Source organism: Bombus pyrosoma, linkage group LG7 (genome assembly GCF_014825855.1).
Source record: "Bombus pyrosoma isolate SC7728 linkage group LG7, ASM1482585v1, whole genome shotgun sequence".
Taxonomy (NCBI): domain Eukaryota; kingdom Metazoa; phylum Arthropoda; class Insecta; order Hymenoptera; family Apidae; genus Bombus; species Bombus pyrosoma.
In genome coordinates this window covers 13,299,191-13,316,865 of record NC_057776.1, presented here as the reverse complement: position 1 = coordinate 13,316,865, position 17,675 = coordinate 13,299,191, and the positions used below count along the sequence as shown (strand labels likewise).

General features: G+C 33.4%; 1 protein-coding gene across 8 annotated transcripts in view; it reads right to left on the bottom strand.

Annotated features, from left to right (window-relative positions):
- The window catches only part of LOC122569776, a 348,929-nt gene that overhangs the window by 55,943 nt on the left and 275,311 nt on the right, over positions 1-17,675 (bottom strand). For 7 of the 8 annotated variants that reach the window (XM_043731353.1, XM_043731355.1, XM_043731354.1 and 4 more), the window contains one exon: positions 6,011-6,241. The exons of the other annotated variant lie outside the window; for it this stretch is intronic. In XM_043731353.1, the coding sequence (XP_043587288.1) occupies positions 6,011-6,241 (231 nt within the window). The remainder of the gene's footprint in view (positions 1-6,010; positions 6,242-17,675) is intronic. 8 annotated transcript variants of the gene reach the window in all.

The following is a 17,675-nucleotide window of genomic DNA, read 5'->3' as shown; positions in this document are numbered from 1 at the left end:
ATTTTCATTTTCATAATTCCATTTGATCCAGACAAAATGCTGCGTGGGTAATGTAAATGAAGATTTTAATTGGTCAATATATACGTTTCATTTCTTGTCATTTCTCTTTTTAAATCGTACGAACCAACCGACGTGTGTCATTAAAGAAATAATTTGAAAAATCAATATTCGCTCTCGAAAGTACACACCATGTCTTTCAACGGACACGAATTTTTTATTCACATACATGCACATACACCCGGATGTCTATCCTCTGCGGATTCTTTTGCCATTTAAATTTTGAAACTTGCCATTCTATGTTCTTTCAAAATATTTATATACTTTAAAAGTTCATACATAAGAATCTGTACAAACTATAAATTCGTAGTTTTGCTCTTTTCTTAAGAGACAAATCTGTGAAGTTGTATTTGACCGAATAAAGGAAGCAATTGCAAAGAAAGTCGAGAAAAATTGTTGTAACACGATTTATGATGAAACGTGATTTTATTTCTCGATTGTATAAAATTTATCTATGACTAGGTTGGAAATTTTTATGAATTGGAGAAATCGAACCAAAGCGGAAGATTTGTTTTCTCCTCTAAATATTGTTCCACGCATTGTCATTATTATTTTTATTTATTATTACTTCACTTTTTATCATTATATTTAATAGTGTACTTGGAATACTTTATAGGCTCTGCTATATACTTGTATACTATATATATTCGCATTTTTTCGTGTTATCTAAAGAAAGGATGTTGATATAACCGCTTCATGATTTTCCATATCACAATGAAGATATCTAGCGATTAATGGTGTCGTTTATTGCATCTACTAAGAAAAATGGGGTGAAGAAAAATGAGTAAATTACATGTGGGTTAACAGCTACAAGATTAAAGAAAATTATGGTTCTACAGCCTAAAAGAAGATAATCAAAGAAAAAGGTTACAAGTCAACGTCGGCTTATCTCATAAAGAGCACACGATGAGTGCACATCGTGTGAAAGAAAAAATATACGTGTGATTTTCGTATATAAATAGACGAATCTGCTTTGTTTATTTACTTCTGATCTGAAAATGTTACCAAAGAGTGACTTTCTATGATTTTCGTTAAAGGCCTCTTTTTCTGATGTTCCACAGATGACTTATTTTCATACAATACAAACATAAAATATATTTTGAAACTCGATTGAATCGTCTTTCTTTTACATTCACCTTTCATATCACAGATAATATTATCAGCTTGTAAACATTTCACGCAAGAATTTAAAGCATTGTAAGTTTTAAGAGTCAGACTTTAGAAAAAATATAAAAGTTTGAGGGGGGGGGTGAGTTACCTCTACATTCTACGCATTTTTACATCTTTAAACTTCACGCAAACGCATAAATATTTACAGTATAGTAATTACCATTCGTGGAATAAAAATCATTGAAGCTACTTCTACTACTTTACATTCTACTTTATATTTAAAGTTGCTTTGTCATTATGTTTTGCGATTATGTAAATATATTCAATACTCTATTGGCTAAATTATTATATCTTGTATGTAAATTCTACGAATATTTATTTTTACGAATTTGTCGACGAAACTAGCATTTAACAATTTACTGCAAAAGCGAAGCGTGCAGTTTCCGCGAATGACATTACATTTTAGTGTTGCGATCGTGATGCTCCACTTTCATACTTCGTTTGTATCTTATATTTATCTTCTTACTAATGAACGTCAAGGATGATCATCTTGTGCCTCAAATTATTAATGACCCGCAAATTCTTCGAAGTTTAGTAACCGTGTATATTTAACCTGCGTGATCGTACCATATATTTTGAATGAATTCCAACTTATCGTAATATTTTCCATGATTCCTTATATCCATAGAGAACTCGTTCTACTGATTGAGCTAATTTAAAACCTTGAAGAAAAGCATCGCTTATATTCTCGTTTCATGTCTTCCTAAAGTATATTTAAGAAGTACTTATCTTACATAAATTACGTTTACGTTGTCTGTTAGTTATTTTATAATCATATATTTAATATTTACATTATGATAATGGCTAATGTATTTGTTAACAACTATTCACTTTTTATCTCTATCATAGAATTTTGTTTCGTTGAATCTGAATTTCAAAAGGTTAAATGCAATTTTATGCATTTTACGATGACCATCTTGAATACGATCAGAGCACTAGAACCTACACAGAGATTTGTTTCATCCATTAAAATGTCACAGCCAGTACTATACTCCGGATACTTTGTACATTTCCGTTTATGATATAAGTTCGGCGTATTTTTGTGCCTTTGAATTTTTCATAAATGCATGAACGTCAGAATCTAGTTAAATGTCAATAGACTTCCAATTTAGAGGACATACGTGGAGTTTCCTTTATTACGTCAGAAACTGACAATATTTTAACATTTCCAATAAAACAAAAGAAGAGAGAATTTCGAGAACGTACCAAATGTTCATAGAATCGGATAAAATTTCTGAACAAGTCGCATCAAATATTCACCTCGGAGGGAATCGATCGAAAGCTGAACATTCTTTTTCTTTTCTTTTTTACACAATTTTCAGTATGTCCAAAACCACCTCGAAACCCTGAACGCTAAAAATTTGTAATTTTCTCGCACTCAGCTCGGTTCACCGTGTAAAAAACCCTGCAGGAGGAAAAGAAAAGAGGAAAAAATCTTATTCAAACAACACTTGCGCGAAACGAGGAATATTTTCACGAGCATTTTAGCAACGATGTCGCGGAAAAAAGTGGAAAATCGACGAGGCAAACTTTCCGATAAGTGCAAACGATCTGACCTCCCGTTCAAATGTAAATCGCCTAATTACATGCCCGACAGCGTCGCAGTAAAATTCTGCCATTGATAAAAACTCGCTATTATCTAGCCAGGGGCACACGGCTCAGGTATTCCCGTCCTAATTGCGCTAATCGATAACGCTAACAACGTTCGCGAATCCTTAGTCGCTCGAGATCCACGCGAAATAGCTCTGGATATCGTTCCTGTGGATCTTAATTTCGATTATTGAATAATGTCTTGGAGAAACGTCCATGCGGGATAAGACGCTCGAAAGATAACACGCAGCTTGAATTACGATCGTTAATTACGATACGACCACGTCACGCCTCGTGTGCACAACAACAGCTGTCCGATCGCCTTTTCCTGGAAGCTCGAGAAAGAAAAGGGTTCGAAGGAACTACGAATTCTGAGGAAAATCTCCTTTTGGAGCTATTATACTGCTTTTCATAAACGTTCGCACAATTTTACTCCGTTATAAATATTACGTTATTAAAATTTATATATAAATATATATACAGGGTGATCCGATGAGAATTAGCTGTTGAATATTCTTTGAAATTGTTGCCTTTGGAAATATGAGAAATCTTGAAAATTGTTCAGCATAGAGGAGGCTATAATATGGCAGCAATAACTTTTTTTTCAGTTAAAGTTTGTTTAACAGTCTTTTAATTAAAATCGTACGTTCTTTTATGCAACAGTCGATATTCGCTTATTAACTTACTCATATCGAAAAAATATTGGTTTGAAAAAAATATTTTAACTTGGTATTGAAAAAATGAATTTCTTTCCATAATTACTGTTCCAGTGTAACCACCCGGGCAATCGTATAAAAAAATTCTGTGATAGTAACTTTTCTATTTACAAATTACCTTCGTAGCAAAATTCGCTTAACCATGTAACGTAACATAAAACGTAACGAAACTTGTAACAAATAGGATCGGATTAATAAACCTAGTTAAACTCTCTTTCTTCTTCGCTCTTTGAAATTTTATTCCGTTCCCTTTTATCCATTCATCTGCTATGTTTCATACGCTCTCTCACCTTCGAATATTAATCGTGAAAATCAAATAGATTATTTTACGAACAAAGCAGCAAGGGTAGCAAAGTAAATTAACGAGGTATAAATTCGAGCGGATACAATAGCGCGTTGAAGCGACCTGAAACTTTCCACGCGAATTGAACGAACAGTTCTATTTGAAACTCCTTACGGAATTACTTTAAGCAAAGCAGAATCCAGATATCGAGCAAGAAACTCGTTTCACGGCCCTCAAATTAGTTTCACGACCAACGGCAAAACGAAATCAAAGATTTCGTTGCGTTCCCTCTAACAACCCATTAAAACCTGTGCATCGCGAACTTGCCAAAACTCCAATTAAAAACTACGCCAGTGTATCATCAATCACCGGTAATATTATAACGATCAAACTCGCGTAAAAAATTTCAAACTTCGCAAGTTGCGTCATTCTAGAAGTCTGCTGTTCGAACTATAGATCATATTATTATTTTATATATGGAGTTAGTACAATTGGTAAAAGAAAAGAATAATAATTTGTTTTCAGTTATCTAATTCTCAACGATATTAATAAATTAAATGTAAATGTAAGTGCAGAAACAGAACGACGATCCGAAGGATAATTAAAATTATCATTAATAAGTTTGCAATTAAAAATTCAAAGTGAAAAAATTAGATTAATTGCGATTAATTCCACCCTTTAATTTAACCCTTTGCACTACGACATCCAAGTATCTACGTTATGTATAATTTGATAGCATGTGTTTCATTGATTTTTATTTCATCATTTTCTTCCCATTTTAGTTTAATTTCTCAAGTTTATACTTCGATAATTGCAAACGTTATTCGTAGAAAGTAAAATAGTTTGAAAATACTGTATTATTTGTCGGAAAATTGGCAGAACAAGGAAGAGTAAAATTCTTAGGAAATTAAAAGTAACTGGAAGAAAATACTTGAGCATTTAGCGATGAAAACAATTCTCTTTTACTATTCGGGTAATGGGAGGTAGAGAGTTTCAATTTCAAGGGACTTTAGTAAAATACTGTTTATTATATCGTTTGTTATTAAAGAAAAAGATATATTAAAATAGTTTTTGAACTTTGACATTCTGGTTAGAAAATAGCACGATTTTATTAATTCCAGAATACAAGATAGTTCAGGTTTAGAGTCATTTTCTTGAAATATTTCGAAATTTCCAATTTTTTAAACGCTTCGCGTTTCAAACATACCGACGATATGACAGTAGACAATTCGCAAATTTCACAGATAAATTTAGCGATAAAGTCCCACATAAAATGCCTCGAACGAAGCAATTATGTTTGAACAAATGTGATAAGGAACGTTAAATCTAGTTCAGTGGTGATTGTGAGAAGTATAAAACGCGAGATTTTATACCTTCGAAAGAATTTTTTTAATAAAACCCTTTCCTACTGATTTATTTTATTAACTTACCCAAGTGTTACATTAGATTTGATTCGCGAGTTCTAGGGAAAAATAGATAATGTTACCAATGTCATTTATTTAAAGCAAATTGAGATGATTATGAAAATTATGCTTTGTCCAAACAAATATGTAAATTCTTCTATATTCGTGTAGTCAAACCTATTCGTACTCCCCTGCGTATATTCAGCGAATGTCACTCACACATTTCTCATAACTTGTTCCCTTTTTCACTTTCATCGCTTTCAAATCCTACACGAACAAAGTTCAGAAATACCTCTCTGTACACACACGAGAATTCGTACACGCATTTTGTTAAATACATATTATCACTCAAACCACTATCGTAACGCTTCATTCTGTTATTTCATGTACCAAATCAAAATATGCCTTTAGAAAATCCCAAAAGACGAGATGCGTACAGCCATCCTCAAAAGTCTTTATACGGCTAATATAAAAGGTATTTTTCTAAAAATCAAATATTAGAAAAATTCATTGCGATATTAATGCATTTAATATAACGACAGACGACTAACAGTAAGATCTATTTTATTTAATTATTTCTTTCTATTGAGACAATTTTAATCTCTGTGAAAAGATGGTTTCTTGCAACGGCATTGTCTATTCCTCCTTAGAAAATAAAATACACATTAAATGTTATTGTACTACATATAATTTACTTCGATAATGATGTCCCTTTTGCGATAAAAATGTACCAAGACTTTTCCAGGTGACTGTATACTAATTGACACTGATTGCCAATGATAAAAACTTACCATTTTCTGATTTCGGTGGGACAGGTTCGATTTTCACGGAAGTGGTGGTAGCATGAAGAGAAGTTGAAACTTCGGCAACCTGACAAGGCACCGAAGCCAAAGGTTCCCTCTTTACCAAGCTGTTACCCCCATTATTATTGCCATTGCAGTTTGCATCCTGTCCGTTCCAAGACGAGGCGACTGGCAACGTTCTGCTGCAGCCTGCGTCGGAATGCACCGCCTTTGTCTTTCCTAAAATTTGTAAAACGAGTCGACTATAGTCGTATCTTCTCACTTTACTTTTCAGAAAAAACTTTTCTATAAATATAAGAAGCTATATCGAGGAAAAAATGTATCACGAATGTAAATTCTATTGTCGATACTCATTCACCATGATTGTACATGAAAAAATAGAAAAAACGTGGAATAACATTCTTTCATTTGAAGCCACGTTTCCGAGAATATCGAATTTGAAAATTTCTCAAGTTTGCGTGTATCGATGTATCGAGCAACTTTTTGATTAAACGAGTCGAATGTCTTGGAAACGAAACCGTGAGAGAAGAAATGTAGAAACTTGATTTTCTTGGAAACGAGACGCCGTATGAAATGGATAATTTTACTCTATGTATCTCTGTACTATTTTTCCTCTATATTTTCACGTAACAATTTTATTCATTTTTTCACATACAATCGCCCCTTTCTCAATTGTACCATAATTACTGGGACATTCCGTATAGCGATTACGATTATTTAAAACTGTATTACCCTCGCTGTTACGATAAATCTACTGTAAGTTGAAGTTGTATCATTTAAATAGAGATTTGTTTCACTTATTAAATATTATCACCACTATTCTACTTTAGATACTTGCAGATTCTTTTACATATTATAACGTAGTTTGTACATTTTTTTGTTTGGAACATCCGCAGTCTACTTATCACGAATCTTTCTACTCTGCTGACGACCATTTAAAATACATTTTGCTAATTCAATCTCTATCGAATTGAGAAATCTTGCAGGTAAAATGTCAGATTATAGATATTTCGCTGCTATGTTACAACCCTGCACTGATATACGCGTTAACACGTACATCATTATATATTTAATAAATATTTCTTTTAAGAAGTAATTTCACAATTTTCAGAGTAAAATTCAAATGGTCTTAACTATAATAGAACGAAAGGCACGTGATTTTATTTTTATTAATACTATTTGTTAATATCAATTGAAAGTTTCACAACTTCTGAAACAACCTTATAAAAATATCTGTTAAGAAACAAGTATTCTGTTGAATAATAAGTTCGTTCAACCATCAGCGGTGTATTGAGGAAATATGAAAATGTTAGTTCGAAAATTAATAATAATATTAAATATATTACAAAAATATGAAGCATATATAGAAAAATCTGAGGGGAGAAATAACAGGATATTAAATAGCTTTAACGAAATTAAATTTCTTTACATTTAAAACAGAATGAAAACCGTGTACAATATTTCAAACTCGCATAAATTAACTGAGAAAAATTTGCTAAAAATTAACAGAATTTTGTTTTTTGAAATCCATTTCTTTCGAACGATTAATTATACTAAATAAATAAAAGCAACTTCCGAATGTTCAAAGAATACTTTTAGCTTTTAATTTAATTTTGAGAGAATTCTTTCCGCAAGAAATTATTAAACAATTGAAAAAAAAAGTTATAATAGAAAAAATAAAGAGTTATACAGCGACGGAGTAAATAGACCGTTTAATAAGTTTACAGAAAACAAAATAAACAAAATAATATATATTCTTGATTGTAAAATTTTGATATCTAAAAATAATGATATTAAATGCTCTTTTACGTAAATGCAAACGAACTTATTATTCAACCCAACGCATTACCTTCTATTAACGTCACCATTAATAACACATTTCATATCTTCCTATTAACACAACACAATAGATACTTAAACTGCGCGTTAACGTCCCCTCCCTGACTCCATTCACTTCGATTCAAACGCATCCATCCACGAATCAAAAAAAAAAAAAAAAAAAAAAAAAGAAAGAAGCAGAAGAAAAAAAAACAAAAATTCCAGCCTCACAATTTAACAACCATTACCCACACAACACTCGTTCCGCGCAAAGCACAATTCAACCGTCACAATAATATTCAACGCACACCAGCATCCCTTTCCTCGCGCCATCCACTTCCGTTCCGTCGAATTTCCAGCGGGCGCCGCGTTTAAAAAACACTCGGCCGATCCTCTCGCGTCTCGCGATCGTCGAGACAAAAGGGATTCGCAACGAGGTCAATAGCTGCGTGAGTAACGCCGACATTAATTCCACGGGCAACGGTCTCTATCGCGGGGCCCAACGGGGAAAAAAAAGACGATCTTGATTTTATCGTTTGATTAAAGCTCGATTCACACTAGCGACCACGGTACGGTCAGATCACGGCGAGTTAGCCATCGATCCAATTCGCTTACACGCACGCGTAATCCAATGAGAACATACGCGGTAATAAGTCAACTGAAAATCTGTTGACCGTGGCGTCGGTTTGTTAGCGATCAAAAGGCCGCGGTCAGCATTCGAAAAGGTACATGAAGGACGAGCGTTTAATTCGATGTATCGTTTCTTTGTAATAATTTCTAATTCAATATCGTGCTGGATTAAAATTAACGCGACTTTTATTAAAGTATAGTGGAAAAACGATATTGTTCCTTCTTCGAGCGAACGAATAAAAATGAGAGATTGCGACGAGATTTGATTGTTTCTGGTGGTTTCAGTGTGAACGCCTCGGTGAAATCCTAGATTTTGATTGATTGCGATCTGATCGTACGTTTGGCCGTTAGTATGAATCAGGCTTTAAGCTGGTGATCAAAGCTGGACGACGCGGCGTGCAAAGTTCGTGTGAACTGCAAACCGACGAACAATATTTGGTCCAGCAAGTTTTGTACCGAAAGATTACGAATATTTGATGGCTCTTGATGACAGAAACAGTAGAAAATAATCAATTTTTGAATGAATGTAATCTGGTCGTTTGAAATCAAACTATATGGATTGCTGCGAATTGGTAAAAGTTTCACTGCTATATTATAGGTAGTTCTGATTTAATCCTTTGGTTTCTGTGAAAATCAGACATCGCGCAGTCTTCTCTGTAATTTAATTTTCAAATTCACGAACACTATACAAAATCTATAATGCGCAAACACGGTTTAAACGTCACTTTCTACAACCATAAGGAACATTAAATTAGAAATCAGCGCATTAAACTGCACTCTTTAAGATTACAGATACCGTTCCATTTAAATAATCGTTACGGATAAATCGCAATTCGATTTGTAGTTCCTTAAAAATATAGAAACTTAGAAAACGAAACTAAACTTAAATAATGTGGAATGATAAAAATCATGAGCTTTTTTCAGCCAGGCAACCATTGTCGAACATTGTGCATCGCACAGTAGAATATTCGGCGCAGACAACTGGTTAATATTCAACCGAAAGATATAAAAATTGAGAGTAAACTGTAGAACAGAATATATAGTAAAACCAAAGAGTAGAAAATCCCATAAAACTAACAAAAATTAGTATCTCTCGGGCACAATAATTTTGTCCCGTTGAATCGCTGAAATGTCATGTCGCGGTATCAACGTTTATGGGGGCTGGACGCGCGACGTGTAAAGTTCGCGTGAACGTCGTACAGACGTTCAGCTCGGCTCGTTCACCGCCTATGAAAACATTTATATCGTCCAGCACTTTGTGACACAACACAAAGTAAAGGGAATTATGGCCGGCGAGCGCGTTCTTTCCGCTATTGTTTCCGAGGAGCTTCGTCGTGTCGTTCCGCGCCGCGCTCTTTGTGCTCACCTCGCGGCGACCCGAGCAACATGACCAATAACTTCTCGGCTGGAACGAGACTTTTATAGCCCAGATCCGCGATTTGGCCAGCTTTCGTGCAACTTTGTTTAACGATTGAAACGAATTGACGTCCCGTTTAATTCGAACCTGTTGGAATTTAGATTAGGCGACGCTATCTTCGATGTCAGTGGCTTTGGAGATGCTCGATAGGGTATTTAATCATTAATTAATAAATTAAATTGTGTAGTGAGAAAATGTAACGCGTAATCTGTGTGATGCTGTGTCATGCGTGATGTATCTTAATGAACCTTTTTGGACGATTTTTAAACTCTTGTTCGTTTGACGTATTTTTCCTCTATGATCTTCGAGTGTAATATTACCTTCCATTCATCCCCTTGGAAGGTTAATAGACATATTTGAGTTAAAGGAGATTGCAAGGAGTTCCTTTAACGTGATAAACCCAAAGACTTAGTTCAGAGTCCAATAATTTTAGACTGTGGTGTTTACGCGTGTTGGAAGGAGAAGAAGGAGGAAAGGATGAAACAAGGCAGCACTGCCACGAAGCTGTAACCTATTTACGCGTTAACTAGAATCCAGAACGCGTTTACTTGTTTGTCGCTAATCTCGTTACTCGTGATGCGTCGAGGCGGAGGACGAGCGTAACTTAAACCCGGCCGCAAGGTACTCGGTGCCGCGTTAATTCGACAATTGAAGGATTTGCCGGGAGAGCGATTTAACTCTCCGTCAAACGCGATGTTAAGTATTTAAAGCGACCGTGCTTCGCTTCGAAATCAGAGGATTTTCGCCGATTCGTCGATTTCGAGGTTGTAGAAGTTAGAAAATTTCTGATTTATTTATTTTTCCCTGCAAGAGGGTTTTTTTTTTAGGTTTTCCATTATTTTAGGTTGGCAAGTAAGAGATTGCGGATTTTGTCAGTACCATCTAATGATAAAGTCGCTCACCCAATAGTAATCGTTTGGTAAAATATAGCGCGTCTTTCAAGAAAATTGTGAAGAATTTCGTTGAATCGGTTTAATCGTAAATAATTGTCATGAAATAACTCGGTAAGAATCGTAATGATAGTGAGTTAGTTCATTGATATTTCTCATAAACTAATTCACAAAATCTCATAATAATAAACAATGAATTTTACGTTTGTTACTGTAAAGAATTTATTGTATTTTCTTCAAGTCACGAAAACGTATCGTAAGAGGGAGTGAAGTCGTAACCGAACTGCGAATATTTATGCATTTATAGAATTTGTAATTTTTAATATACAAAGATGCACAGACTGCGTGCGATCCATAAGATCTATTATAATATATGCAAGATGAGATCAACTTTTATTTAGGATCAATTTTTCCGAATTGAAATACGGTGATTAAATCCAGGTGTTTAATATCTTCACTTGCACAACTGTAATATTCAGTTTTCCAATTGCGGATGGTGTGTATGTCAGCGAGAAAATCGATTGTATGTTTTTTAATGAATGTTTATCAATTATCTGTAGTAAGTCTAATATTTAATTCTATGTCAAACATAATTTATTTATTATTCTAGAGTTTCAAAAGATTTGAAACAGTTCTCTGATACTCATTGATTATCTCTATTGTTATACATCATACAACTGTTCGTTAAATATTTGAAAGCTTTTTCAATAAAAATTAAAGATTCAAAAGAAAGATATTTATAGGAGAAAAATTTCCCTCGTCGAAGCTTAATTTTCGAAGTGGCGTTTTAATCGATACTATCATCTTACCTACGATAAAATTAATATTTAACCCGAGTTAAATAAAGTTATACTTGCAACAAATAATCTAAATTATTATAATCGCAGTATATAAAACCACGAATTTAGCAAATAAGATGGTAGATATTTTTACTTGGAATTTATTTAATACAAATAAATTGTATAAATTTCTCGAATTGTTCAAATTTTATGGGTCATTAGATTAATATTTTATAACGAGTGAGAAATTATTTGGGCACGCATTTAAATCTTAGTCTTGTTTGGAAAATTTACTAAGGTACATATATTTACAATAATTGTTTTCCAATACGAGTTTACAATGAGACTCCTAGATATTTTAATCGATAATATCGTATTTCGTAATGAAAGAGGAATTTTTTAAATTTATGTAGATCGTAAATTTCTTGAAAGAGGAAGCACGCGATGTGTACTTCCAATGTATTCCATGTTATTATACATTTTAATATAAATAAACTGCTTTTGTTTTCAGACACAAGAATTGTATTAATTTATTAATGCTGTAATTCCACTTGATAACATCGTATTCTTCAACGAGTCAGATATTTCGATCCATTTGCATCGCATACCTTTTTCGAATAAATATAATTGACGAGTGTTTATCACGTATTACTTAATCCACTTTATAAATGAATTTTATTTTTTTTATTTCGTCGAATCTTCTTTCTATCAATGCAGAATTAACTACGCGTAAGTGAACATTACACCATGGAGAATTAAATTTCATAACAGAGATTTATATTATATTTTGTATTTTATGGATAAATGTATAATTACCATTTAGCATTTTCTTATGCAAAGAAGCGATTGCTAATTAATAGCGTAATAAACTTTTGAGTAAAAAAATGTTGATCCAATCAAAAAGAAGGGGCATAAAAATCATTCTCGATACCGTGAAATATCTTTTTTTACGTGCCGCAACATATTGAATTTCAATTAAATTAAAAAGTCATCGATAGGTGTACGATACGTTATCCAATAAATGAATAACTTGGAAATTTCAATCGCGGTATTATCAATGAACTTTTTCACAAAAAATTAAACTTCCTTTATTGTCTCGTTTTCCAATTCAATTCATCAGTTGAAATTGAAAATTTTATTCAACGCCGCCCTTCGAAAATTCCCTCGACAAACACCGCCAATTGATAAGCGTTAAATGAAGTAAAAGCGAAGCTATTTATTTATTTTTTTCCTTTCCACCTTCGCTCGCTAGTTTAATCCTCTTCGATGAATAATATTGATAAAATAATCTGTATGCATCGAACGGAACAGCATAGAAACGAAGGCAAAACAGTCTATTCAACTAGAATTGATTTTCACGCCAAACTGCAATCCTCAATTATTCATCGGTTTACACCGGTATTTTACAGCTAAACTGATTTTCAATCTCATAATACGATTATCAATCACTTATTCGAATTTTCGCTTTCTGCGATAAGACGTACACAATTATTGTCGTTCCCTCTATGAAAAATATAGTCACGCACGAAGATAATTCTTACAAATTTTTAGAGGTATGAATTTTTTAGAATAAACAAATGAAGAGATTGTTAGAACGAATAATTAATTATTAAACGTTAGATTATGTCAAGGTTTTATAGAATATCGAAAAGGCAGGCGAAACATCGTATGTTAAACTTGATAAATTTACATGCAAAATTTGTGGATCCGATACGCTTTCCATGGAAATTAAATTAACTTCGATGAAATAATTTATTGAAATCTTCATTCTCCAAGAAAATGATGTTAAATGCTAAATTACCCGTTAAAGTAATACAAGGGATTAAAATCGGCTTGCAATTTCAATATTTCAACAACTAAATACGTAACAATATGAAATTTGCAGTAAAAACATGAACTTTAAAAATGATGGTATGTTTTGCTGAAAAATACATTTCCTAAAAAGACGCTATTAGTAAGTTTTTAATTTGCCTTTCAAATAATTTCCCATTAATGTTATGGGTATCCCTATTATTTTTTCAAACAGATAAGACTATACTAATCAATATAAAAATTCAATATCTAAAACTGACGTGAAAATTATTGTCGAAGGAAGCCTAATAACAGACTATACTTCGTACATTTCACTCGTTGGCTTATATTTTCCTCAATTCCGATTCTGCTTTTCTTCTACATCCAGTAATAAATATCATCATCATAATTCAAAGAAATCATTGCTATTATACATCTAATTATTATTTTGTAAAATTTCTTAAGACTACTGTCTGTCTAAAATAACTAAAACTAATTATCAGCTGCTTTCCTAATTGCAAATAAGAGTATACTGTAAATAATGTCTTCACCGATATTTAAATTACTTCGATAAAAATAAAATTAATATCCAATCAATATGACAACGCATAATTCTAAAACCTAATCATAGAAAAATTGCGCACAAAAATCGTACTGCGTTCAAAGAATCCACAATGAACAGCAATAAATAGCGAACGATGTTAAGTAGATGAAGACATTTGAAAAAGAAAGAAGATGAAAGATACTATCACTGAGTTCATGGTTGACAAAATACAAAGGACGAAAGACCGTCGGGCCGCGACGCTCGCTCGCAACTTCTCATCTGGCAACCGTCGGATCACGAGCTAATCCTTTCAGCCGTGCACGTCGTCTTCATCGACGTTTCCCCAAACAAACGCGTCCTCGGCGAACAGTTCGCCGGTGGAAAGCACCTGCCGTTATCCTCTCCGTTTTCCCAGTCATCCTGTTACATCCACTCGAAAGAAAACATATACGACAACTCGAGCGATTCGAGTTAAAATTTTCGAACTCTCAAAGAGACAAGAAAATATTTCAGAAAAGAGAAATAAAATAATAAAAAGCAACCGACGTTAGACGATGTAGGATAATTTCTATAAAACCAATGTAGATACCATATATTCTGATAAGACACGATCAAATTGTAATTTGCAGAATTGGGACCTAAGATTCTTGAGGAGAGTGGAGGCATAAAATTAGTTCATTTTCTCAAGAGAAAATCACATATGAATTATGTATGCAATATCACATTAACGATAGAACCTTTCATTCTCCAATGAAAGAGTCTACCGATTCGATATAAAAAGCGCTGTTGAGGAGAATTTAAAGGATAAATATATCACAAATCAACATAAGGATTATTAAATTACGTAAAAAGATGGAACCAATGCCTTATATTTCACTTAGTTGAATAATTTTGCAGTGACTGATAATAATTACAATGCCATGGTGTCGTATCTCTAGAACAGAGAAGATGAAAGAGAATTCCAGGTAATTACATTTACACATTTTTCAAATTCGTGTAACATGATTAAGTTAAGAACAGGCTTCGTCATTTTCCATGTCTAATTTTGCTGAAATACAAATAAAATTGCTCGAACTACGCGGACTGTTACGTTCGAACGTGAGTCAAGTGTTTTATAAACATTAATATCATTTAATTTATTATTAATTAATATTAAATTATAAAATAATTTCGTCGTAAACCGTGACGTATTATTTCAAACTGGTTTTCCTAATTTAATTAAATACCGACATTACATTCCTGCCGACTTAGTACAATCGTAACTTTACATTTCTTGCGTCGTCGTATAATAATTCACGCGAACGGTTGATGCAACTATAATTAGAGAAAAAGAAGAAAGCTCGGAAATCTTTCTTTTTTCGTGGATTTTAACGTCGCATCAGCCGCGCATGTGTGGTTATTAGACGACAACGAAGATTGAAAATATTACGGGGATTAAATCCTGTTATACAACACCGCGTCATTTAAAATGACACGACGAAATTGACATTTGTTTTTCGTTACTGAAATTTCCATTTAGAGTTTCTCTGATGTGCAATTTGCAACGGGACTCTTTATATTTAGGGCAGCCGAAAGGAATGCGTTTAACGGTAATTCGACAATTGGAAATATCGCAAGTTGTTGTTGGATCAGATTTAGAATTAAATGTGCACATGTAAATCTGGATCTGTTTAATATCATTTGTCGCTTACGGTCGATATTTACAGCAGTTAGGTGTTTGCCGAGCAATTCTTCCTAATTCAACTGTTCTGTAAACAGCAGGGATTAGAAAAATCGAGAAGAAGAAACCAAGGGACACGACGATCGAGGAAAAAATGCTTCACGCGTGCTGCTCGACGATTTCTGCGAGAAAAAATCGAGAAAATCATACTTTTGTAGGCGACGCGTATGTTTCATCGAGGAAAAAGGGAAGAAAGTCGACGCGGAAATTTCGTTCCGTTGAAATTAATTCAGCGTTCTGTGGCGAACCAAGCCGAAGCTACGAAAATTATACAGGTATTTAAAATATACGTGCACCGGAATATGGATAGCTCGTTTAAGTACCGGAGCCGGCGGCCTTTCACGCGTTCAACCTTTTGAATAAATGAAACCATAATTTACCGACCATAAAACCGGCCGACCGATGCTAATACTCCGCGAATTAAAAACTTATTAAGACGAGTTCCCGCGCGATTTCACGCCGCGACATCGACCTCTTCGCGAATCGATCGCCAGTCAAATTAATTTCGATCGATTGTTAAAGTCACTCGCAATAGAACGTTCACCTACCCCTCTCCGTTTGTCTCGGAAAATCAACGACGGAAAATTATCCCGGTTTTTTTTTTTTGTTGAATTTTCAAAGAGGGAATTTCGCGTTCCGAAGAGATTAACGTGATTAAGTACGGTGAATTTTGTTTGAAAATCGGCAGAAAGCAAGGAAGATTTTGAGTGAGACAAGGGTGCCCGCTGAGCCCGACGTTATTTTAATTAACATCTACGTGGCAGGGCTGGAAGAAGCAAGGAAGATTTTATCTGAAATAATCAAAGTTTTATTTTTCGTGATCGAAGAAAAATAATGTTTGACTCGAAACTCTCGTTCGAATAGTTTCCATTGTTGATGGTTTGTATGGTTGAATATTGCAAATCGCAGAAAGCAAGAAATTTGAGGGCTGATGGTAAATCTTGTTTGAAAACGAGGAAGAAGAATAGATGGTTTCGTTCGAAATGAGGAAAGTTTTGTTTTTGCGATTGAGAAGAATCTGAAATTAAATCGGATTTGTTGATGAGTTTGATTGCGTGGTTGAAGATGGAAAATGGAGGAGATCAAGAAATTTAGAGTTTGATGTATAAAGTGTGAAAACGGGGAATAAAAATAACGTAAAGTTTTGCTTCAAGTAATGGAAGAGTGATTGCAAAGTGTCTTGTTGGGATAATTTTAATTTTTTAATTATTGATGAGTTTGATTATGCGATTGGAAATTGGAAATCGAAGAGACCAGGTCATTTATAACTAGATTAATTTTGTTTAAAAACGGAGGAGAGAAATCAATGAAAATTGTAAAATTTCGAAAAAAAATCTTATTAAAATAATTTTGATTTGTTGAATTTAGTTCGTGATGGAAAGAGAACGAGGATGCACTCAACGCGGTATAAGCGTTGGATGAATTTGTTTGTACAGTTTGGCATTTGAAGTCGAAATTATCAAGAAATTCAGAGTTTGATATATGAATTTCAATTAAATGTTTGATGAATAAATCAATTGAATGCGAAAGTAATAATACCGTGGTTCCGCATAAATGTTTACGTTGACCTATTTATTATGGACACTAAATACACGAATGTTAATTATCATATAACCAACTAATACTAACTAATAACTGTATTCCTCACATTATTATTCGAAATAAGTAAATGATCGTTTTAATAAAATAATAATTAAATCAAAAACGACGTCATTTGAAAAATTTTAAGAACTTAAAAACCAACATAGTACGATTCCATTTAAAACTACTTTCTGATAGCAGAAATGAAAAATTAATTATTTAGAGTTCCATAATATATTTGTAGAAAAACAAATTTTGCTCGAAATTTCTTCCGACATATATTTATCTGCATATTCTTTATTCTGTTTTCCTTTTTTTTTATCCATATCATTGTTCTTTCATTAGTACGATTACGATTCAAAATAATTATGCACTCGTTTCATCGAGCCAAAGCAATTAAAGTAATTTTTGATAACATTTCGCGTAATTATGAACGTCTCTTCGAGTCGGCTTTTTTATCCCCATTCTCCGATATATTGTATA